This window comes from Ciona robusta, chromosome 12 (genome assembly GCF_009617815.1).
Source record: "Ciona robusta chromosome 12, ASM961781v2".
NCBI classification, from domain to species: Eukaryota; Metazoa; Chordata; class Ascidiacea; order Phlebobranchia; family Cionidae; genus Ciona; species Ciona robusta.
This window is the reverse complement of record NC_143246.1, coordinates 6,935,269-6,956,853: the sequence shown is the minus strand read 5'-3', so window position 1 is coordinate 6,956,853 and position 21,585 is coordinate 6,935,269. Positions and strand designations below refer to the sequence as shown.

Below are 21,585 nucleotides of genomic sequence, written 5' to 3'. Positions count from 1 at the left end.
ACAGTCGTATTCGTTATACCGTGTTCTGCTGTTCTTTCAATTAATTGTTGCTGCCCCTGCTTCTGGTATTACATTCTTCGTTCCTCAGCGCTTTTCTAATTATTGGTTACGTTTTCAGCGCCGCAAGATCACGCATTCCCTGCCTTTACTTCCTAAATTGTAAACAGTTAGTTCTTTAATAAAGCGCTACAAGAAATGTAAAGGATACGAATCGCGTCTAACGAATAGTTTAGTAACAGACATGCTTAGGACCAAAGCAGTATCACCAGTCTATTGTTTAAATACAGTCAATTGCCCATCCTTTAATGGCATATAGATCAGGCCAGATTGACGGAATGCATTATAGTCAGTTGGTTAGTTGTAGTTTAACCTTACTGTTTCTGTCCTTCACCATATACGTGTACGGTGGGTAAGTTGGTTTTATTTTGTGTTAAATATGTTAATGTTATATACGATGTTCCTGCCGGACATATAGAGTGGGAGAAGACGGAACACCTTTAGCTCATAATATCCAAATATCCTGATCGTGTTTTAAACATTTAACGACGGTCTATGAGAGTCGCGGGAATACAGTTTTCTAATTCTTTAAATGTTATTTGTTTACTACTAAATGAGATGAGAAAATAGAATGAAAATGTGGCCCATCTTACCCCACCCTACTATATCATTAATTTAAAGGAGTTTATGGCCCAATAAAATATCCTAATTAATTTGAAAACGGTTGAAAACGAGAAGTAAAACTCATCCGCCGTGCCAATGTATTTGGCGCTCTTGCCTCTAACCTATGAGAGGATACGAGTTTTACGCGAGATGTTGCTTATCATTGTGTTTTTGTGTGTGGGCATGATAATTACGTGAATGTTCTAACTAATGGGTTGTGAAAATTGTTAGAAATAGCGTACAGTTAATGTACGATACGTTGTACCTCTGGCACGAGGTGTATAAAACAAAGCACCCGTGTTACAAGGACTGTTGTTGCCCAACCATGCGAGGATATATAGGTTACATATGTGGTATGCAGGCACGAGATGTATGAAACAGAACATCCGTGTTATAACAACTGTGGTTGCTCCGCCATGCGAGGATAAACAAGTTACATACGGAGTAATTTGTAAGCAGGCATAAGGTGTATGAAACAGAACACCCGTGTTATAACGACTGTCGTTTTCCCTTCATGTGAGGATATATAAGTTACATTCGCTCATTTATTCAAATATGTTGCAATAGCTCATTCGAATTGATCACATGCTACAAAGCATTTATGTCACGTACCCAAAACGCTATACTAATAGGAGCACCTATGGAAAATGCGAGACGTGTCTTGAATACGTTCCCCGCCAAAGGTCAAGCCATGAATTAGTTTGAATTATTACTGATAGAGAATTTTAACCCAAATCGAAAATCGTGGGCGTAGTTCTGCTGCACGATTTGCTGAACGTTGCTCGGTTAGTGGAAGCATTAAGTTGGGCCAGTTCTGCAGAACCGTGATTGTATTTCTTTGTATGTTTTAAGTAATTCACTAATTGCACTCGTGCGATTTTCTGTATATTGAGTTTAACAGCCACGCTTTTCAAAATGCAAATTATCCACAAATTCTAATTGCGTTTTACAGCCATTAATGCAAATTCTCGTATCTTTCTCGTTTTGAACGAATGAATGAATGAATCAAATGAATAATTATATCCTCTTGGCGGGCAACGGCAGTTACTATAAGGCTGGTGTTCAGTTTTATATTCTTTGGCCTGCTTACCAGTTGGGATACATTCAACTCTGTGGGTAATTGTTCTACATCGCTAACAATTAAGTGACCCATTAAGTGACCACTGGGTTGGAAAAATTTCCTATAACTATCTTAGCCCAAAGACACATGTTCCTACAATAGTAGCAGCATCGAGCCTCGAAGGCCGTGTTCATTAAACAAAGTGAGCATGCAAAATCACTTTGCCGCGTCGCCAGACAAATAAAAGACAAGTTCACATTACAACCACATCGGCAAAAACCACAGAATTAATGCGAACCTTCAACCGCAAAGTCTTGTTGCAACATCTATGCTGAAGTGTCGTGCCCAAAGTAGTCACATACGTGCACGTCTGATAGATTAAAAACAAGATTAAAATATTATGTATTAAACTATTGCGGTTATACTCGGTGAGGTAAACGTCTCACGACTTTGTTAAAGTATTTGTTTTAAATCGAGGTTAAAAATACCGTCATAATCTTCAGGTCGTAACAATTTTAACGTTTCCGAAACAAGGACGGCAATTATGTGTTTGAAATGTTATGTAAAAGTGCTTGGACTTCCCGATGTTGTAAATACATGTTGTTTCAAATTGCGGCGGCTTAAATTCAAAATAAAACTAAATTTCCAGACTTATAGGTCGTTGGTATATTTCACAATACATAGCATTTACAATATGACGTTATTTACCCAGCTTTTCTCAATATTATTTCTCTGAATTACAAATTAAGTTTAAATTAAATCCAAAACAAAACAACATTTAACGTAGCAATAGGGGCATTATGAAATAGCAGAAATAAAGTTAAAATAGACGACCTTTATACATTAACTGTCGTCTCACGGTGAAACTGCTTTATAAACCGCCAGCTGGTTTTTGCACTGAACCAGATATACGTGAAATACTTTGTCTGGTAAGATCACGTACTTTCTAATATTTTCTAGAAATATTGATGCTTTGAAATTTCAAGAAACTTTTAGTTTATGAGAAAACACGTTAAAAGGTTTCTAATAACCAACCTCGTAAATGCGTAAAGAGCTCCATAATATACGCAAGTGGGGATTTCCGCGTATGGTTAAGCGGATTTGGTGTTGGTCCAACTGTTTAGCTTATTTCTAATGGCGTCGTTTAGCGCGGATTTTGGGTTAGATTTTGCGTTGTGTTGAATCACGGTATAATCAATCTCGCCCACCTAATATACGCACTGAGTGCCACGACAAGGCGTGATATATAGAGCATCGTAAAGGGAATAAATATTTTACAGAAAAACTGCAAAACATGAATGAATTTCAAAATGTACAGATTGAATAAAATAATGAAACTTTTCATGGCGGGGCAAAAACAGTTTTTATAATACAGGTATACTATTTCTATGACCAATTTAATTTTACGCACACTTATTCCTTCGAATAGATTAATTAAACCTTTGCAACCTATACTGCTGTGGTTCGCCTTTGGTTCTTAGCATGTTATAACGACTGTTGTTTTGCTGACAATTTCTTTCTCATTACTGTTAACTTTAAATGAACTTTGTTATTGTATTTGAAGATACAAAAATACGTAATGTTAGATATAGCCTATTGTAAAAACAGACACAATTTCCTGTTAAGGCAATATTACTCATTTTTCAATAGGATTACCTTTTAAGCACTTTGTATTTCGTGGGTAGAATCACATTTATAACTGTTATTCAAGTTATTATTTCTTCGCATTTGTATAATTTTGATACAATACCTCACGAAAGGAAATTCTCATAACCTATACATCGTACATCTTATATGTTTTTTACACAATAATATAAAAAAAAACAGCTAATCCAGTGCAGCACTTAATTTTTAATGGGATTTTGTAAACCACAAATTTTACAACCACACACTTTCACTTTTTGGCTAATTGGCGGGTCGCTAAAAATAGATTTGATTTTCTCTTTCATATTCTGGCCGAGATAAATAACCGAGATTAAAATTCCGCAAAATTTGTTTTTGTTTTCAGTTTACTTGAGAAGAAAATCCTTTCAATTAACCGTCGCATGTTTTGTGGTTTATAGCATTATGTAACTTGCAAACGCGTGTTTATTGCACGAATTCATAACTTTGCAGTCAAAAAGTCTGTATAATACTGTGGGGTAAGATGAAAACCGTTAGCCCCTAATTTCCCATATTTCCTAATCGTGTTTTAAACAAATAACAATGCGCTTTTAGCTTCGTGAGGATACGAGTATATGACTCTGTAAATATTTTTTGTTTACCACCAAATATGAAGATGAAAGTGAATAAAACATTGACTGTTTTATTGCACCCTGCTATATCACGTATTTAAATATCAAACACTGAAGTAAAACTGCGGTTTCCTCGCATAAAGTTCTTCCAAGCTTTTACGGAAGTCGCGATTTTAGCCGTGACTTTAATCACAGCTCAGAACCTCTTTAGAAACCCTACCGCAATGGGAAACCCAAGCCTAAAACACAAGTTTGCTTGTGTGGCATTGGCGTGGTGGTGTATGGCCTAACCCTTGCAGAATATAATATAATCATGTTCCTGTTGCGGTATATAGAGGCGTGTATGTATAAACCCTTTAATTTGACCGTTCCATGTAATTGTAAGTAATTAAGAGGTAATTTGCACTGTATGGGCAAACCGAATTGGACAACTCTGCCCTAAATCCCAAATCTCCTGGTGACACCTCACCCATATAGAATACAATGCATTATGCGGAGCTGTGGTTTTTATGAACTTGTAACCGCGAAAATCATTTCTATCTCGATAATATTATATTATTCTACGCTGACAGCCCCAGGCGTATCTTAACGTAATAATTCGATATGAAACACCAATGTGACGTCATACACAAGGAGTATTACCACCGACACGGATGCGGCGTTTTCTATTGTTCTCGAACAAAAGCGGTATTATGATTTGCAAGTGATGTCATGGTGTCAACGATTTATCGCGATCTCGAAAGGTCTTCAATGGCTGACGTCATTTTTATATGATATCATGTGAAGTGATGAATAGCGATCGTAAGAATTATGGCCTTATGTTTCAGAAATAGCTTATTAATGTACTTAACCTTTTGCAGGCTCTCTATTATTGGAAACATTTGCAGCACTATGTGTCAACCATTCGACAGTTTTGATTGAAAAGCTTAAACATTCGTCTTTCCCAGACACCATGGTGGCAACGTGAAATGCCACCACTAGGCATAGATATGTAGTAAATACCTATTTCACGACTTTGTGGATATAGTAGGTTGGGGTAAGATGGTTTTTATTCCATTTTCATCATAACATTTGGTAGCAAACAAAAAATATTTATATAGTTATTTAACCGCATCCTCACGACTCTAAAAGAGAGCTTCATATTGGTTAAAAACACGATAAAACAATATGAGATATTATGTTCTTATAACTACATTACCCTACACTTACAGTATTTTGAAACAGCTAGGTTAAAAACGATCTGAAAAACTTATATATATTTATTTAAGTAAACGGCTAATTCAAACGTAAAACCACCTTGGCGTATATACCTCGCCGTAAGACCGTTATAGAAAATACGCCTAAAATTAACTGTTCTGCATATAATACACGTAAGTTGTATATAATACGCAAAATTTACTTAATAACACACATAAGTTGCTATCATGTATTACATAGAATGCACAGTTGTCAGCAAACACAGATTAGGCTTTAGATTATAATCTTGTTAAATTTCCTAACGACGTGAATTTGAATATTATATGAGCAAATGTTTAAAAATAAACTGACATTTATAGAAGTAGAAACATTAATTATGCGATAAATGAATAGCTCACAATGACTTTGTATTTTCTTTGCAAATATTTGCAGATTAGATTACATTATATCTTGATTATTTTGCATTAATAACCAGAGTGGATTTATCCCGATGGAAGTCTATATACGTCGAAACGTGGGCGTATGACGTCATTTTTATACCCAGTGGTCACTAATAGGTTGTCCAAATTATCAGCCCTATATAAAAAAGCCATATAGTAGGTTGGGGGAAGATGGGACACCTTTTCACTCGATTTTCTCCTCAATTTTGCAGTAAACAAACATTCAACGATTTTTTTTATAAAACTGTATCCTCACGGCTCTCATAGACCGTTGTTAACTGTTTAAAACACGATCAGAATATTTGGTTATTATGTGTTAAAGGTGTCCCATCTTCCCCCACCCTACTATACATAAAAAATCCCTCCTCCCCCCAAAAAGTTTATGGTACCTCGTAAGCTGGCACGGGGTGTATGAACACCCGTGTTATAACGACTGTCGTTTTCCGGCCACGCGAGTATAAAGTTAGTTACATTCATTCATTTAACAGCCACGTTTTGTTACCAATTCTCTTTCCTATATTCTATCCTAAGCGTGTTAAAACGACTGTCGTTTTGTTGTTAATTCCCATTTATTTATTGTTTCAATTATTATGACTCTTTATCTAAAAGGTTAAAAAAATATGTTATTTTATTTAAAAGTGCAACCTGTTTTCATATTGAAGTTTTATCAGGAAATTAATCTCCACCGTAAATTTGCATTGGGTGTGAAACCACCTCGCCGGATTGACACTTACGGAAGATTAGATTAATTCGTCGTAACCAAACTTGTACCGCAAGATGGTTAGTGATGATTGGGAAGTGAAATTCAAATGAAATCGACGCCACATGTGTCTACGTCACGAAACTCGGGGCGAGAAGAAGGTTCTACACTGCCATAAATACGAGGACGAGTTAGTAGGTTGTTAGATTGATTTGAAGCAACGAGTAGTCAGTACTTTACTGTGGGGATTGCTGGAAGCTTGCTATCTGCAAAAGAAGAGCTTTGGTTCTTCACTGAGTCGTTTTTTCTATGTTTAACGGCGTGTATCTCTGAAAAGGGTTTGATTTCAATAGTTCTGAATACTTTGTAGTTTAATATGTGATTGTAATACTGCAAGAAGATGTATAGCTTTTGTTCTTAGTAGAGTTTAAAGTTACAAGGTACAAGAAACACGAATGTTCCCTTTGTCGTTAAACGATTTAATTTTGCACTGGTATAACGTGACTGCTTCATTTTTGCAGATATTTAAACGTTAAACATGATTGTTAGGTGTAGATTAATCGCCGCTGTTCTATGCATCGTTGTACAAGTGTCGCAAGCCATGGACGTAAGTATTGTGATGTGTTTTATTTACTGCGAGTTCAATGCTTTACGATTCGGGTTCTTTTACCTGTAGAATTGAGTCAGCATTAACAAAAAAGTTAATATTAGCTTAATCTAAAGTGACGCCTGTTGCTGTTTTATAGACATGGTGGGTCGGATAATAATTCTGCACTTTTTCGCACAAAATTTGATTATAACGACTCGTGCGCGAGTTGCAATATGTCGTGCGCAAACAGTGTAGTACGTTATGCAAATAATAACCCATATTTCCTAATCGTATTTTTACCAATTAACAGCAATCTTTTAGAGTTTTATAGAATGTTGTTAATGGTAATATGGCATGTTATAAGCCGCTTAATGAAAGGTTCAAACACACCAATTTAACTGTAAATGATGCGCTGTAACATTAAAGCTAGGGTTTACTCAAGTAGACTCGGGCTTTCCAGATTGAGAGAAAACAAACTTTAGGGGTGACCGAGAGTTCACCAATTTTACAAATGGTACTGCATATATTATAGTTAGACTAATAATCGTAAAAAAGGTCGCAGAAAAATTGATAAGATTAAAAGGGGTTGCGAGAGAAAAGGTTTGGGAAATGTGCTATAAACCGTTTAATAAAACATTTCCGGACGAAGCCCAATTTTAGCCTTGATTTGCACCACAGAAAATCCCATACGTTGTTTTTAATTAGTGAAATTCTCGCGGCACACCATCGTAAAAAACACAAATGTTATTAATCACAATTTTGCGGCACACCACCGTACATAACACACAGTTTGGGAAATACGAGTTTCCGGCTCCAAAGCCGTTAAAGTTCATTGATAAAACTGTGGAAATGTCGTGACGGTGAAATATCACGAGAAGTTATTAAAGTTAGGCGTCAATTAAGTGAGACGTAATTATGGATTGAACACATGCCAGTTACCGGTCACTCCCAAGTTATATATCATAAACTTAATGTCAATCACGTTATTATATAGAACATACATTTTATTTACATGTTAGGTCGCGGTAAAGAACAAAGTATTAATTTAATCTCATTTTGATATATGCCTGGCCTATTAGAATCCTGGGAAACGGCATAACATTAATTGGTTTATAGTAGCATGGGGTAAGATGGGCACCGTTAGCACATAATACAACGGTTGATAATCCCCGATTCAAAGTATCAAACTACGGAAACAGCGAAACAGTGGCCATTACAATATATTGTTATATTTTCACAACTTTATTGCTTTAACAAAACTTGCGGTTGTTATAATAATATTTGTATCTGTTTATTGCATTAACCATCATATTAATCACTTTCAAACCGTCTGATATTACCCGCCAGTGTTTAAAGCTGCAGACGTGGAAGAAATGCGCAGCTTACTTACGTTTACATATAAGCATATCTGCGACCTTAATCGGTTTATATTTAAGTTCAATTTGCAGTCCGTGCAAAGAATCAATTTGTTGCAAACTGCGGGTGTAATGGTTAGGGTTAAAAAGCCAAAGATTCGGTTTTGATAAAAAATCTCGCATCACCACGCCTTAAACAAGGAGATGAAATTGTAGCCAAGATTACTCAAAACATCAACGCTTATCATTCACACGCCCTATAAACGTATAATTCCTACATGTTAAATCTTAGGTTATCTTATGTTTTGACACGGGAGAGATAATACAAAACCTCAGTGGTAAATGTCGTCATTAAGTTCAAGTCACGTTTTCTAGGAATAGAAATTCTCGCTCGTAGTTTGTGTTTTAAACGCGCAACGAAAGTAAAATGTCAAGACAGCCACAGTATTTACACCTCAGCACAATAACAATAAACAGATGGTAAAAGATTAGACTATTCGGAATAACACACCGGATTTAAGCGATTTTAAGCAGAACGATAGATCCAATTTGTGCGTCTCTGATATACAAATCACAACAACGACAACCATCCCCTTCGTGCGCTTCTTATTAACGGGATTAGATGCCACGCCGGTGGTTTAGGTTTAAACAACTCATGACATAAGCTGCCGATCCTATAGTTACGTCATTTTTACATAGTTTCATATACGTATACAAAATATACATCTCAAGACCAAACCTTGTATATTTTGTATATATACGTGTATGTAATGTGAAAAATAATCACCCACAAAGCTACATACGTGGTAACTTGTAAGCTTACATGAGTTGTGTGAAACAGAACCACCATGTTATAACGGCAGTTATAACGGCAGTTGCCCAAGTTACATTTATTCAAATATTAACTTCAACTTTATTTCTTCAGTTGGCAACCATGGTTGAGATATTGCGTCAACGAACTTTAAACAACAACGTCAATAACCAAACACAAGGTCCAACGATTCAACCGAGTGACGTAAACCAGTTATCTGAATACTTGTTACCTGGAAGTGACTTGGAAGATATGATCGACCCAGAGGTGACTCACAACTCCCATAATTTCATGTGTAGATTATTACTATGGCTCGGTTTGCAAGTATAATAGGGTATTTTGATACTTTAAGTGGGACGCAATGTATGAATGCATCACTTGTGTAAAAGTGGTAATATAACGGATTTTGTAAACTTAGCATGCAGTTTGTATGAACTATATCTTTATTTTTCACAACTTAAATCGCGAGACATCCTGTTGTGTGGCTCATGTTTCGGGTATAATTCGCTACACATTACGAAATTAACGGCTGACAAAATCATTGCCCCGATATTTATATTTACATTAACAACAAAATAATTTATGGAAAATTTCGAAAGATTTTAGAAATGTTTTCCGTTAACTTAATGACATCTGACTCACAGGACGTACCTGTACAAGTGAGACTCGTCATTCCGCCTGGAGATCTTGGTTTCTCATCTAACGAGCTGAGGTTTGGCTTATCAGTGAGAAAGTCCGCCTCATCAAGGTCGAGCGAGTGGGGAGAGTTCAGCTGTTGCAGGTAATTCGGATTTGGTGATTTATTCACTACTGTAATATGATACCGGGTACGCGCCGGTACTGTAGAAACGTATACTCGCGCGTGGTGGGGTAACGACAGTCCTTCTAACACGAATGTTCTGTTTCATACACCGCGTGCCGCTTATAAGTTACCACGTTTGTAACTTTGAAAAATTGATAAAAATATTGTCTTCTTGGTCCGAAGTTATAGATTATGCTGTAAATAACAATATTGTTTTCCCAGGCAAGGGTTAAACCTCCAGAGTCGTGAACGAATGGTTTCTGATCGTGTTATGGAGTTAGATAAACGACAGTGTTCGGATAATTACTGTGAATGTAAGTATATCTAAAACAGATTTGTTAAGGCCTTGATATTATGATTTATATACGGGTCGTTACAATTAGATATTAGATACGGTTAGTTGTATTGTAATTGAATTATGTCAGTAGTTCTAATGTTGTCGTCTACCGGCTTAACAAAGTTATATACGGTATAGGACTTGCAAACTTTTTACCAAGCGCTGCTTTTACCCCTGATATAAAGTGTTAAATTATGATCGTTCGTCGTAGCAGTATTTTTTAGAAAAACAAAAAGACACACACGGCCACAATGGTGGCTGCAGCGAGCCTCGAATCTGTAATCTATGGGTCATAGAGATGCCGCACTAACTAGTGTGTCACAACGGTGCCTGGCAATCTTGCACAAAAACCTGTCCAAAAGTTTTCATAAACTATTGTTTTAGTAAAATGTATGGCTAAAACGATGTTGTTGTTACAGCATGTTTTGACGATCGTCCAACATGCAGACTGTTCAAGACGCAGATACGAGCTTGCCACCCTAGTTCAAGTTACAGACCGTAAGTTTACGAGAATATAAAAAATAATGCGGTTTATGACGTCATAATTAATCAATGTTACGTAACACAGGTTCATGAGCAGACATTGCCCTGAGACTTGCGATATGTGCTCTGCAACAACAACAACAGCAGAGACAACAACTGTTAACACAGAAGAAACCACAACTGAAGGTATAATGGACGGGCTTAGGTTGCAAAATTCAATAATTTACAAAATGACCAAATTACGGTTGCTGTATGTAATGGAACCGTTTAAATACCACAAAATAAGTAGTTTAGAGTAGAATGTCTATGTTTTCATTTTCTTTTTCACATTGGTAGTAAACAAACAATATTTGTATATAATAACCGTATTCTCACGACTCCGAAATACAGTTTTTGATTGTTAAAAAACAACAGTGGGTATTGTGGGCTAACGGTATCCATCTTACACCACAATACTATATATATACCAATACCATGGATTTATACAAAACGTTTAGACTTAGTTTTAATTGATGAAAATCCCTCGAATTTACTTTTTAAAGAGGAGAAAAATAAAACACAATATGCCTAAAACTAAGTAACGCCCAAGAATAACCTGCAAAATCTACAAAGTTGCAAAACTTGCCCTATAACCTGAAGGTTAAATAAACATGGTTTCCGTAAGCCGCCCTTCGTTGCAAAACCCCTACACAAGATCACCTGATAAGAACGACGCTTGTTTTGCAACAAATGTAGCGAATAACTCGAGAAAAACAGAATATTTACTAGATCATCTGATATACAGTCCAGTAAACTGTTGTTTCTCTGTCCTAACAGCAACTGCAGACCCAAACCTTGTGCGAGTAAATATCCATTATAATGACGTCACAGCACCCCATTTATACATGTACAGTGCGTCACAATCACGACCAAGATCACCATGGAAACCAGTTTCTAGAAGCTCTTACGTAGGCGAAGTGACGTCATTTCAAATATATTCAAGGTGATTATGACGTTCCAGTATTTTTGTGACACAAATTACTTCGATTGGTATGTAATAATGTAAGGGACAAATACCGCGAAAAATATCTGCAAGCTGTTTGCAATTTATTCGCGGTTTTCCAAGCTTTAACAACCCATTAATTTTGCTCTATTTGACAGTAAACACAACGTTTAAATATTTATAAGGTTATATTAAACAGGCGAACCGGGGCATATAACACACCGTTTTACTTCTGCAAGGCGAGACATGGTTCAACTTATAAATGGATGATACGGAAAGCTCCTTGTGCTAGCGGTAGGTTATATATACACGTGATATTTAAAAGATTTGCTGTAATATATATAATAGGGGTGGGGGAAGATGGGACCTCTTTCATTTTTTTTTCTTGTCCCATTTGGCAGCAAACAAAAACATTCGAGGAAATATTTTCTCACGACTCCCATAGACCGTTGTTAATTGTTTAAAACACGATCAGGATATTTGGATATTATGTGTTAAAGGTGTCCCATCTTCCCCCCTATATAGTATGCTATGATTCCAAATAATATTTTATTAATTGCATTAAAAAACATTGTATTTTGTGGTAAGAAATCTAGGACTTTGCCCCTGTAAAATAAAATTCACATATTTTTAAATACCATAATTTTTAAGGATGGAGCCTTGATTTGAAGTTATATGCATCTTCAACTCGTCAACCAAACTCACAACGGTTGTTCATCGCTAACCGTGGTCGTGGGCCTTGGACTTCACGTATCTCACAGCTGACCCCTTGCTGTGGTTATACAAGCGCTGTATGGACGATATATGTGCCGAGTAAGTTGGCTTAGTGGTTGGCGATTGCATTGTAAGATACTTTGGATTTCGGCCCAGACTTGGCCCGTTACCATAGCACGTTCAACAATTGGTACTAATATATTCTTGGACAGGAAACGTATGACATATATTGCTCCAACTAATTAGTTACTAATAGGTCGTATATAGCACCCTGGGTTTTATAGCAAACTCTGTAACGAGGAAAAGTTTGGCATCAATCTCGGGTAATTTATTGTACCCTCCAACAGAACGCTATTAACTGTTAAAAGCAGGAAATGTGGGATATTATGTGCCTAACTGTATAAATGTAGGATATTATGTGCCTAACATCATAGCCCAAACAATTATATCTCAATAACGATGTATATTTGACCACAGGATCCTCAAGCGAACCTTCCACTTCAGCTCCAACCACCACCACCACAGCTGAACCAACAGCGACATCACGTGCCGATCAACCAAGGACAGCTTACGAGAGGGAATGTCTTACTTATCATAACTTCTATAGGTGAGAATGCGACGTTTAATGGCTTGTGTGACAATACTTCACTTTTGAATCCTTTGGAGGGATAGTAAGACACACTTTCTCTGTGGTTCACATTTTCAGCTATACAGAAAAAACACCCACAAAGTTACATTCGTGGTAACTGTGTATGAAACATAACACCCATGTTACAACGAATGTCGTTTTACCGTTACTTCCCATCTCTCTACGTTGTTGTATATTGCTCCAACCTTCGTTACCTTGACCCTAGAGACAAAATAAAGTAATTCAATATTCCATTCAACTTGATTAACCCTGACTCTGTAATTACTGATGATCCTGGTACGCCTTAAACTTTTTCCAAAAACATTTTTAAATCTTGATTGAACGAACAGATAAAATAAGGGCATCCAGTCATTCAAATTGTCTAACCATGACTCTGTTACTACACAGAGCAATCCACAACTTGCCTAGTTTTACTTGGGACACAAGTTTAGCAGTTACAGCGCAACGTTGGGCGGACCATCTTGTTGAATCGGCTCCTAACCATCCGTTCATGACCAAACGTAACGTTCAGCGGACCCCACATTGGCCGCACTCGGTGGTAAGTTGGTATTGATATTATTAAATTACCTATTTAAAAACGGTAACACTTTCATAAAAATACCACACACGTAAAAAAACGGTAATAAATGAAAATTAAACACTTGCTATCACTTGTTGTAACCTCCACAACTTTAACTTATTACACAAAAAAAATCACACAAGCAACCAATCGTTTAGCAAGAATTTATTTGGTGCAATTTTCTATGAGTGGTGTTGGGTCTACAACACGTTTTAAACACTTTTCCTTCCTTGCAACAGAGTGGAACAAGAAATAGAGATCGAGGCGTTGGTGAGAACATTGCATGGGATTTCTCAGTGGATGGGAGCCCTGCCAAGGAATCTGTGTTAAGGTGGTATGCTGAGGTGTTTGATTACAACAGGGAGAACCCAACACTAACTACTCAAGGCGTGCCAGTTGGTGAGTATTTGGGATGCTATGTTTAAATGCTGTTATATTAGTAGTTAGTATAGGCTTATTGATCCTTTGTGTTAAGGTGTGGCAAATACCACGCACACACGATGCATTCATACACACACTAAATTTCGAGTTATAATATGGGTGTAGCCTGCTCCTGTATATTCACAGCCGAGTTAATCAAGTTTTATATGGTTATTATTCAAGGGTTTGTGGTTTCTTCCATTTCTATACGGAAATAACTTACACCATTTCATTACATTACATAATGTACCATAAAATAACAAAGAAAACCAAAAACAGCACCATAACATTGTTTACTTTAGGTCATTACACACAAATGCTTTGGAGAAGTACACGAAGTGTCGGTTGTGCGGTCGCTGTTCGTTTGGTAAGAAGAGGGGGTCGTACTTACAAGACAACATACGCCGTATCTCACTACAATCCGGGTGGTAACTTCAAGTATACGACAAATGCAAGAACTATAAGAAGTTACCTTGAAAATGTACCGAATCCAAGAGAAAGTAAGAGTTTTGTATACGTTTGTTATCTCTTCACTTATTTTACTAAGACCGTGTTAACTAGTTCAACAAAGTAACGGAATTACCAGCAAAACGGTCGTCGTTATAATAAGTAATGATATAACGTCGCTGTAAACGAGTTTACAGAGATAAAACACATTCGGTGTAATTTATGACGAACCTTTAGTAAATGGCAATTATAATGCATTGAACAAACGTAACTTATTTATCCTCCCTAAACGTGGCAATGGCAGTCGTTATTACTCGACTACTCAATATATTGTATACCCGGGGGCTTGATGTATAATAAAGTGGGTAAATTTTAATGTTTGAGATCGTGATTCAGTAGCTATTCAAAGGTTTTTAATATTACTTCAAGCACGCTTTTATAAAAAACGATCACCACTATGTCTAACAACTTGTTGTAGGAACAAATGTTTGGCCTAAAATTAGAAATAAGGTTCGTCAAGTTACGTTCATGGTATGAGTTAGGGGTTAAACTGTTCCGGTCGTATATTGGTTTACATTACCTTTGGCCGTGACCTCTTTATTTGTATTCAACACAGTTGTCAGGGCAGGTTATATTTTTTCTAAATATTTATATCTTCATGTTATCTAACGATCTTTATCACAAGGTACATGCATGAGCCCTGCAGCTTGTTCGGGCGGTGATCGTTGCATGGGATTCGACTCTGAGGTGACGTGTGGATGTCAACCATACAGATTTCGTGGAAACACCAGGTAAACATAAATGTTTTGCATGCCAGATATATTGGTATACACAAGGTATGTCTAAAGTACACGTCAACACAACATAGACTCGTTACTTTCCGTCGTTTTGCTAATTAAGAATTTCGTAATTATGTTCTAACGCCTTCCGAAAATTTACATTACACGTTAAGTGTCGATCCTTTTGCACATGTACTCGTTTGGTATACCGTTCAAAATAACTGTGATATTATCTGTGAATCCTGATAATCTCCCCCTCTCGTGGCATAATACTAGGATACACCAACTTCTATTAAATATCCACAAGCAAAAATCGGGTCCGATTAATGGTTTATCAAAGAAATATATATTCCGACTCGGTTTTTGTTAGTTGTATATTCAGTAGCATTCGGTGTATTCTAGTATTACGCATCGAGAATCGTTCAGGAGAATGGGTGCAAGATCAAGACCAGATTCACGAAAAGAACCGCAGTTATTTTGACGTGTATGCAAATTGAATACTCGTGTGATTACATCAAGAAATACTTGTAGTGTAAATGTCTTTTTGTATCTAAACACAACAACAAAATCCTGAATCCCAAAAAACGTAAAGACGGGAAGTAACACCAGTCGTCAAAACACGCCATGGATAAAATCACACAACACAGCTAATAAGTAATTCGTGCTATGAATGAATGTAACTTACTTTATCCTCGCGTGGCCGGAAAACGACAGTCGTTATCACACGGGTTTAACACCTCGTGCCAGCTTACGAGTTACCATGTATGTTACTTTGTGGGTGATTATTTTTTTGGGATTTTTTCATTTTCTCTATGTATGGCTGATAATTTGGACAACCCATTAGCGACCACTGGGTTGGAGCAATTGTCGTTAAGTGTCTTGCCCAAGGACACATACGCCCACAATGGTAGCAGCGACGAGCCTTGAACCCATTACCTAATGGTTACAGGCAGGCGCGCTAACCACTACGCCACGGCGCCGGACTAAGAATCCACACCGCGGGTAAAGTTAATGTGTATAAAGTTATTGGTTTACATATGGTGGTTTTACCAAGTAATTTGTAGTTTATATCCAGTGGGTTGGGAAATTCGCTGTGGGTTGACTATATGCGTCATGTATACACGACTGTTTCTGCAAAGCTTCCGTATCTAATATGTATCTATATACGGATGCGGTGTCCTGAATGCGGTGTAATTTAGAAACTAGGTTTGGCTTAGATAGCGGTTTGTAAACCAGAGATTTAGAAACACTGTATTTGCGTTCTTTTCAATGAATGCGGATACACGTTAATATTTCGTGAGTTAAATGGAACAGCTTATGAGACCAAAGTGTTTGCTAATTGTGCGTGTGTCTCGCTAAAGACCTCACCCTTTTTATATAATCTGTATAAATAAGTGTCTGTAAACTGCCACAGTGGGATCTAAGTGGCAGCACTCTGGGTGTTTGGGTATAATAAATCTACATCCCAGGTCCCAGGTGTGCCTCACTGAGGACCTCACCCTTAGAATACAAACTCTATTATTAAGTGTCTATATATGAGCTGTCCCAGTGACGTCTAAACGGTAGCATTTTCGTGTTACACACAAAACAAAAATGTGTTAAAAATGCCACTTTATTTAATGTCGTTTATATTACAGACGGCAACCAGTATGCCAAGGTTCGGGTGGCTGCATGGTTCGTTGTAAGAAACAAACAGGAAGGTTCCCTGGCATATGGAGAGGGGAGTGCCAGGGTGAAAGCTCGTGTAAATGTTCCTTGATCCCCGTGAACAACGTCATTGGTGCAATATGTGTCTGATACCTCATTATATCAAATGCCACGATGGCCTTTACATTTATTTACTTGCGATGCTTTTAACGCATGAGGGGCTGGGTCGATGTCACAGCAAGGACGTTGTCTTTGTTTTAATTTTATTTGATTCTCATAATTTTAAACTCTATACACATTTACCGGTTTAAAAATTCCGGGCTTAAAACTCCCATATTTGGTATTTCCGATCGTTTATTTTACTATGTTGTTACAACTCTACTATTTTAAAATTTTCGTTTTACTTTGAGATTTTACATTAGTAATATAGTAGGTTGGGGTAAAGCGGTCCATGTTTTCATTCTCTTATAGCATTCTATTTGGCAGTAAACAAAGAATATTCACGGAAATATAAAAACCGTATCCTGACACCTCTAAAGAAGCTTTGTTAATTGTTAAAAACCGTATTAAAAATATGGAACAATATGTGCTAATGGTCTTTCCCCGGCCTACTTTATGCTAAACTCCCTATTTTATCCAAAGGCACATCTACACCAACAATATTTATCCTCGCGTGTGTTTGATTCTTATTGAGTTCTTATTTCTTTATTGTGTTCACTTTTTTCACCTTGTATTTATATTTACTCCAGAATACAATGTATACGGATTATTCGACATGCTTTTACTTTGCTTCATATACCCTCACGGATTGCAAAACAGATAATTTTGCGTAAAACGATACTGGTTTATTGTTAAAGTTAGGAGATGTTGTGTACAGCGAGAACCCCAGAGCACTGGCGTCGTAACCATAAGATACCGGGTTCGGTTCTCGATAGTACCACATTTGCAGTCGTGTATGTCAATGATGGGTTACTCAAAACCATCTATATGCAGAAAATACAGAAAACGCTGGCAAAGTTTCATACGTGGCATCTTGTAGGCCGGGCAGGAGGTGTATGAAACAAAATACCCGTAATAAAACGATTGTCTTAGCCACGCTATGATAAACAAGTTATATCTTCAAAAGCAAACATATAAGGTTGTGTAGCACTAATGTTAAAACTTTTTAGATTGTCCCGCCACGCGAGGATGAATAATTTGCATTCAACCAATGGCGCAATCAAAAGATAAAGTTTGCAGAAAGGCAAGCCTAGAACCCTACAGGCAATTGTTGTTGCAATCAATTAAACCTGCGGCTGTGGAAAAGCGTTGATTGCTAAGACGAGGATGCGTCCAAGTCTCGCTGTGCTTGTGAAACAACAGTTTGTACCAGTAGTGTTGAGAAGCGGTTATAGTGGTTGGTATATAACGTTGTAACTGAGAGAAGGTAGGTAACTGTTCGCAAGTTTATAACATAATATTAAGGTTACATAATGCGCGCTATGGCATTTTAACATATTTAAACCTTGTAAATGTAAAATGTTAAGATTATTTTACTCAATGCACTTTGCATAGCAATGTCAACTACATATTTAGATATGCAACGCTGATATAGGCAACACGACTATTATAAGGGGTCGAAACGTCGGCATGCAAAGAACTTTGCAACAGCTTCGAATTTTGCAGCGCACTGGTATAATAACTGCTTTAGGCTCAGTATAAATAACGTTTTATAATTTCCTGGTATAATTAGGCGTTCATATAACTGGAATCTATTATTAACAGCAAAGTCGATAGCCGATTTCCCATCACGTTGTTAATTCCGTTATCATTTATTCTTAGTAGCGAGAATTTATTTTATGAATGAAATTGCAGAAACACGTGATAGTCTAGCATGCGCTCGTGTCATTCATGCACGATTGTGACGTCATAAACGTGACAATCGAGGTTTATTGGGGTAATAATGAACACGGTGTTTCTTAGTGGCGGAATAAACGTGCACGTCTTTTATTACCCGCGTAGTCTATCACGTTCACGTTTCTTGTTTAAAAAAAGCGGCCCGCTGGTTCGCCTGCTCTCCGTTTCCGACAGATACTTTAATAAATGCAGGGTAAACGTTCAAACGTTTATAACCCGGATGTTCCGTTTCATACACCCCGTGCCAGCTTATACGAGTTACCATGTGCGTAACTTTGTGGGTGGTTGTCCATTGGGTTGGAGCAATTCCTGTGTTTTGCTCAGAACGCTTACACCATCAGTGGTGGTAGCATTGAGTTTTGAACCTCATATCATGAATCAACGTCGCTTTTTATGTATCAAAGCATTCTAACAATATAGTATATTCCAGTATGTTAATTAGGTTTGTTTGCGCCACTATGATAACAATGTTTAATAAGGTCTACACATATTCGTAAAAATGCATCCATTAAATCAGATATACACGTCTTGTGCTCGGAAGATAGATTGAAGTATAATAGATATAGATAACCATAATATGCGAACCAAGTGTCGTACTCCCTATCCACCATTGGACTCGAACCCGGGACCCTCGACGTCGTGTTTTCAACACTTTTAATGACCATATATCCCTATGATAGTTTAAAGGATAGTGGCTATATAACTATCCGGTTTCATTCCCCAGATGTCGTACCCCCCGCCGAACTATAGTCCTTACCCCCTACCCCCCATGACGTCTCAACCACAAGTTATCTACCAACCACAAGCAACAGGTAACTTGGATTATCGATAATATTTCATTTACTGTGAAAGAAAAAATAGTTAGTTGTGACAGAAAAATAGTTGGACGCGGTAACTCAGTGGGTAGCGTTAGGCGGTTGTAGGTTGTGGTACCCTAGCCAGAGTTGGCTCATTACTTTTGACACCGAATATCAAATTTTTTTAACACTGAAGAGAAGGGAATTCGTTTAAAATCAACAAGCGTAAAATCATCTTCAGAAACCATCATCCAAATTCTAAAACAAATTCATCTTATTTTCACTCCACAGCTCCTGCCCCTGTCATTGTAACCCAACCAACACCCCAGAATACGTTCATAGTAAACAATAACAATAACAACAACAATAACAACGCCACAAAACCGGATCAAACCGGTCCTAACTTGCCCGGGAACCGGTTTAAGCTGCCAGCTAATATGTGGTCTTCGTCTTTGGTCGATTGCTTTCTTGATATACCAAGTTGTAAGTATTTTATCAATGCTGCCACAATTGTTGGCGTATGTGTCTTTGGCCAAGCACTTAACTGCAATTGCTTCAACCTAGTGGTCACTAATCATTTGTTAATAATATTGGCGGTAAAGAAAAAATCTTCGCACAGAAAGTAACATACGTGGTAACTTGTAAACCGGTCATAAGGTGTATGGAACAGAACACCGTGTTATAACGACTGTCGTTGCCCCGCCACGCCAGAATGTAAGTAAGCTACTTACGTGGTAACTTCCCATCACGTTGTTAGCATGGGGTGTATAAACAATTTGAAAGGGCTGTCGTTGGCACACCATGCGAGAATAACAAAGTAACATTCAATGTTTCATTCATTTTGTTGCAGGCTGTCTTGGTTTATTCTGCACACGATGTCTTGCGTGTTGGGTTGCTTCACGTTACAACGAAACCTGTTGTTTAGGTTGGTGTGGAGCTCCTACTCTGGTGGCGTTGCGTACGAAGATAAGGGCAGACCATGATATACAGGTGGCTCTACCATACATGTGTAATGTTGTGGGTTTAGCATTTAGTTTATTGACACGCGCACTGTTGTCCCGGACCAAACCACCGTTATCAAACGTAACACATGTATGCATAACACTGGAATGGTTTCCAACTTTTATAGGGATATCTTAGAGTTCTGATCGCGCTGACTTTAGTTGTATTTGAATGTGAACGGTTTAGTCATGCATGTGATAGTTATAGCCGTCAAGGCTTTTCTGTTATTAGATCATGTGATTCCTTGCAGGGTTCCATTTGCCATGACTGCACATGTATGGTGTGTTGCGAACCTTTAGTCTTATGCCAAATGCACCGAGAACTCAACAGACAGGGATACATGTAAACCAAGTACTTTTCATTTTCTTGAAAAAGATTTTCTATATTTTTTCTCGGTTAATAAATTTATTCTCCTAAAACTTGCGGTCTTTTCGTAACTTTCGCGGGCTCTGGTTTTGTGTAAATTGCTCCCACAAACGTTGTTCGGGCGACAGGTACGCCGAGATAGTGTCATGATCAACTGTTATCATATAAACACCTAATAACGTCGCCACGTTAACTGCAACGTTCCGGGTATTGCCGAAATTTTGCCATATAGCCTGGGGAACCCTTTTAACGGTTTTACTGAGAATAAACTGTGAATCATAGCTATGAGGTGGAGCAAAGATATAACACGTCTTGTTATAGAGTGTATTACGTTGTTGTTTAGGTGTCAAGGTATTAGTGGAAAGATTGTATTTTTTAATGTCAAAACAGCGTAAGCGGTTAAGTACTGCTTCATATAAGTTCGTGACAGGTGGTTTACGATAACGATATTTGTAGCAAAACTAGATAATGGATTTGCGTCATATTGTGGCTGTGGTGTTACTAGGTATGAACGTGATGCTACAAGGGAACGCAATTTGGCAGGTAAACATGTACATTTAAATGCATTGGTCTATCAGAACAAGTAGTAGAGTGGAAGAAGACGGGACACCTTTATATAGCACATACTATCCAAAAATCTTGATATTGTTTTAAACAGT

The 21,585-nt window shown here is 37.5% G+C and overlaps 2 protein-coding genes across 4 annotated transcripts; both read left to right on the top strand.

Annotated features, from left to right (window-relative positions):
• The first annotated feature begins 6,729 nt into the window (after positions 1-6,729).
• On the top strand, positions 6,730-17,639 carry LOC149727317 (uncharacterized). The gene is made up of 15 exons (XM_089890627.1): positions 6,730-6,898; positions 9,161-9,313; positions 9,691-9,827; positions 10,071-10,162; positions 10,605-10,683; positions 10,754-10,854; positions 11,485-11,650; positions 11,850-11,944; positions 12,302-12,463; positions 12,842-12,971; positions 13,401-13,551; positions 13,812-13,971; positions 14,295-14,492; positions 15,125-15,230; positions 16,856-17,639. Exons 1-15 carry the CDS (start codon positions 6,830-6,832, stop codon positions 17,013-17,015), a joined length of 1,959 nt encoding a protein of 652 aa, XP_089746753.1. The 5' UTR covers positions 6,730-6,829; the 3' UTR covers positions 17,016-17,639.
• A 405-nt stretch (positions 17,640-18,044) lies between these two features.
• Positions 18,045-20,979, top strand: LOC149727316 (cornifelin homolog B-like). 3 transcript variants are annotated; one of them, XM_089890908.1, is made up of 5 exons: positions 18,045-18,291; positions 19,486-19,573; positions 19,850-20,041; positions 20,409-20,548; positions 20,811-20,979. In XM_089890908.1, exons 2-5 carry the CDS (start codon positions 19,486-19,488, stop codon positions 20,904-20,906), a joined length of 516 nt encoding a protein of 171 aa, XP_089747034.1. In that variant the 5' UTR covers positions 18,045-18,291; the 3' UTR covers positions 20,907-20,979. The 3 variants fall into 3 exon arrangements, with proteins under 3 accessions (XP_089747034.1, XP_089747035.1, XP_089747036.1); XM_089890909.1 differs by having other exon boundaries at positions 18,045-18,295; XM_089890910.1 differs by lacking the exon at positions 18,045-18,291 and adding an exon at positions 18,328-18,537.
• Positions 20,980-21,585: the final 606 nt, after the last annotated feature.

Bases quoted from the DNA above. Each gene is read 5' to 3' on its own strand.
- LOC149727317 (XM_089890627.1), top strand. From the start codon at position 6,830: ATGATTGTTAGGTGTAGATTAATCGCCGCTGTTCTATGCATCGTTGTA. The intron at 10,855-11,484 runs GTATAATGGACG...CTGTCCTAACAG, and splicing joins AGAAGAAACCACAACTGAAG to CAACTGCAGACCCAAACCTT. The intron at 12,972-13,400 runs GTGAGAATGCGA...GTTACTACACAG, and splicing joins ACTTATCATAACTTCTATAG to AGCAATCCACAACTTGCCTA.
- LOC149727316 (XM_089890908.1), top strand. From the start codon at position 19,486: ATGTCGTACCCCCCGCCGAACTATAGTCCTTACCCCCTACCCCCCATG. The intron at 19,574-19,849 runs GTAACTTGGATT...TTCACTCCACAG, and splicing joins CTACCAACCACAAGCAACAG to CTCCTGCCCCTGTCATTGTA. The intron at 20,549-20,810 runs GTGGCTCTACCA...GATTCCTTGCAG, and splicing joins GGGCAGACCATGATATACAG to GGTTCCATTTGCCATGACTG.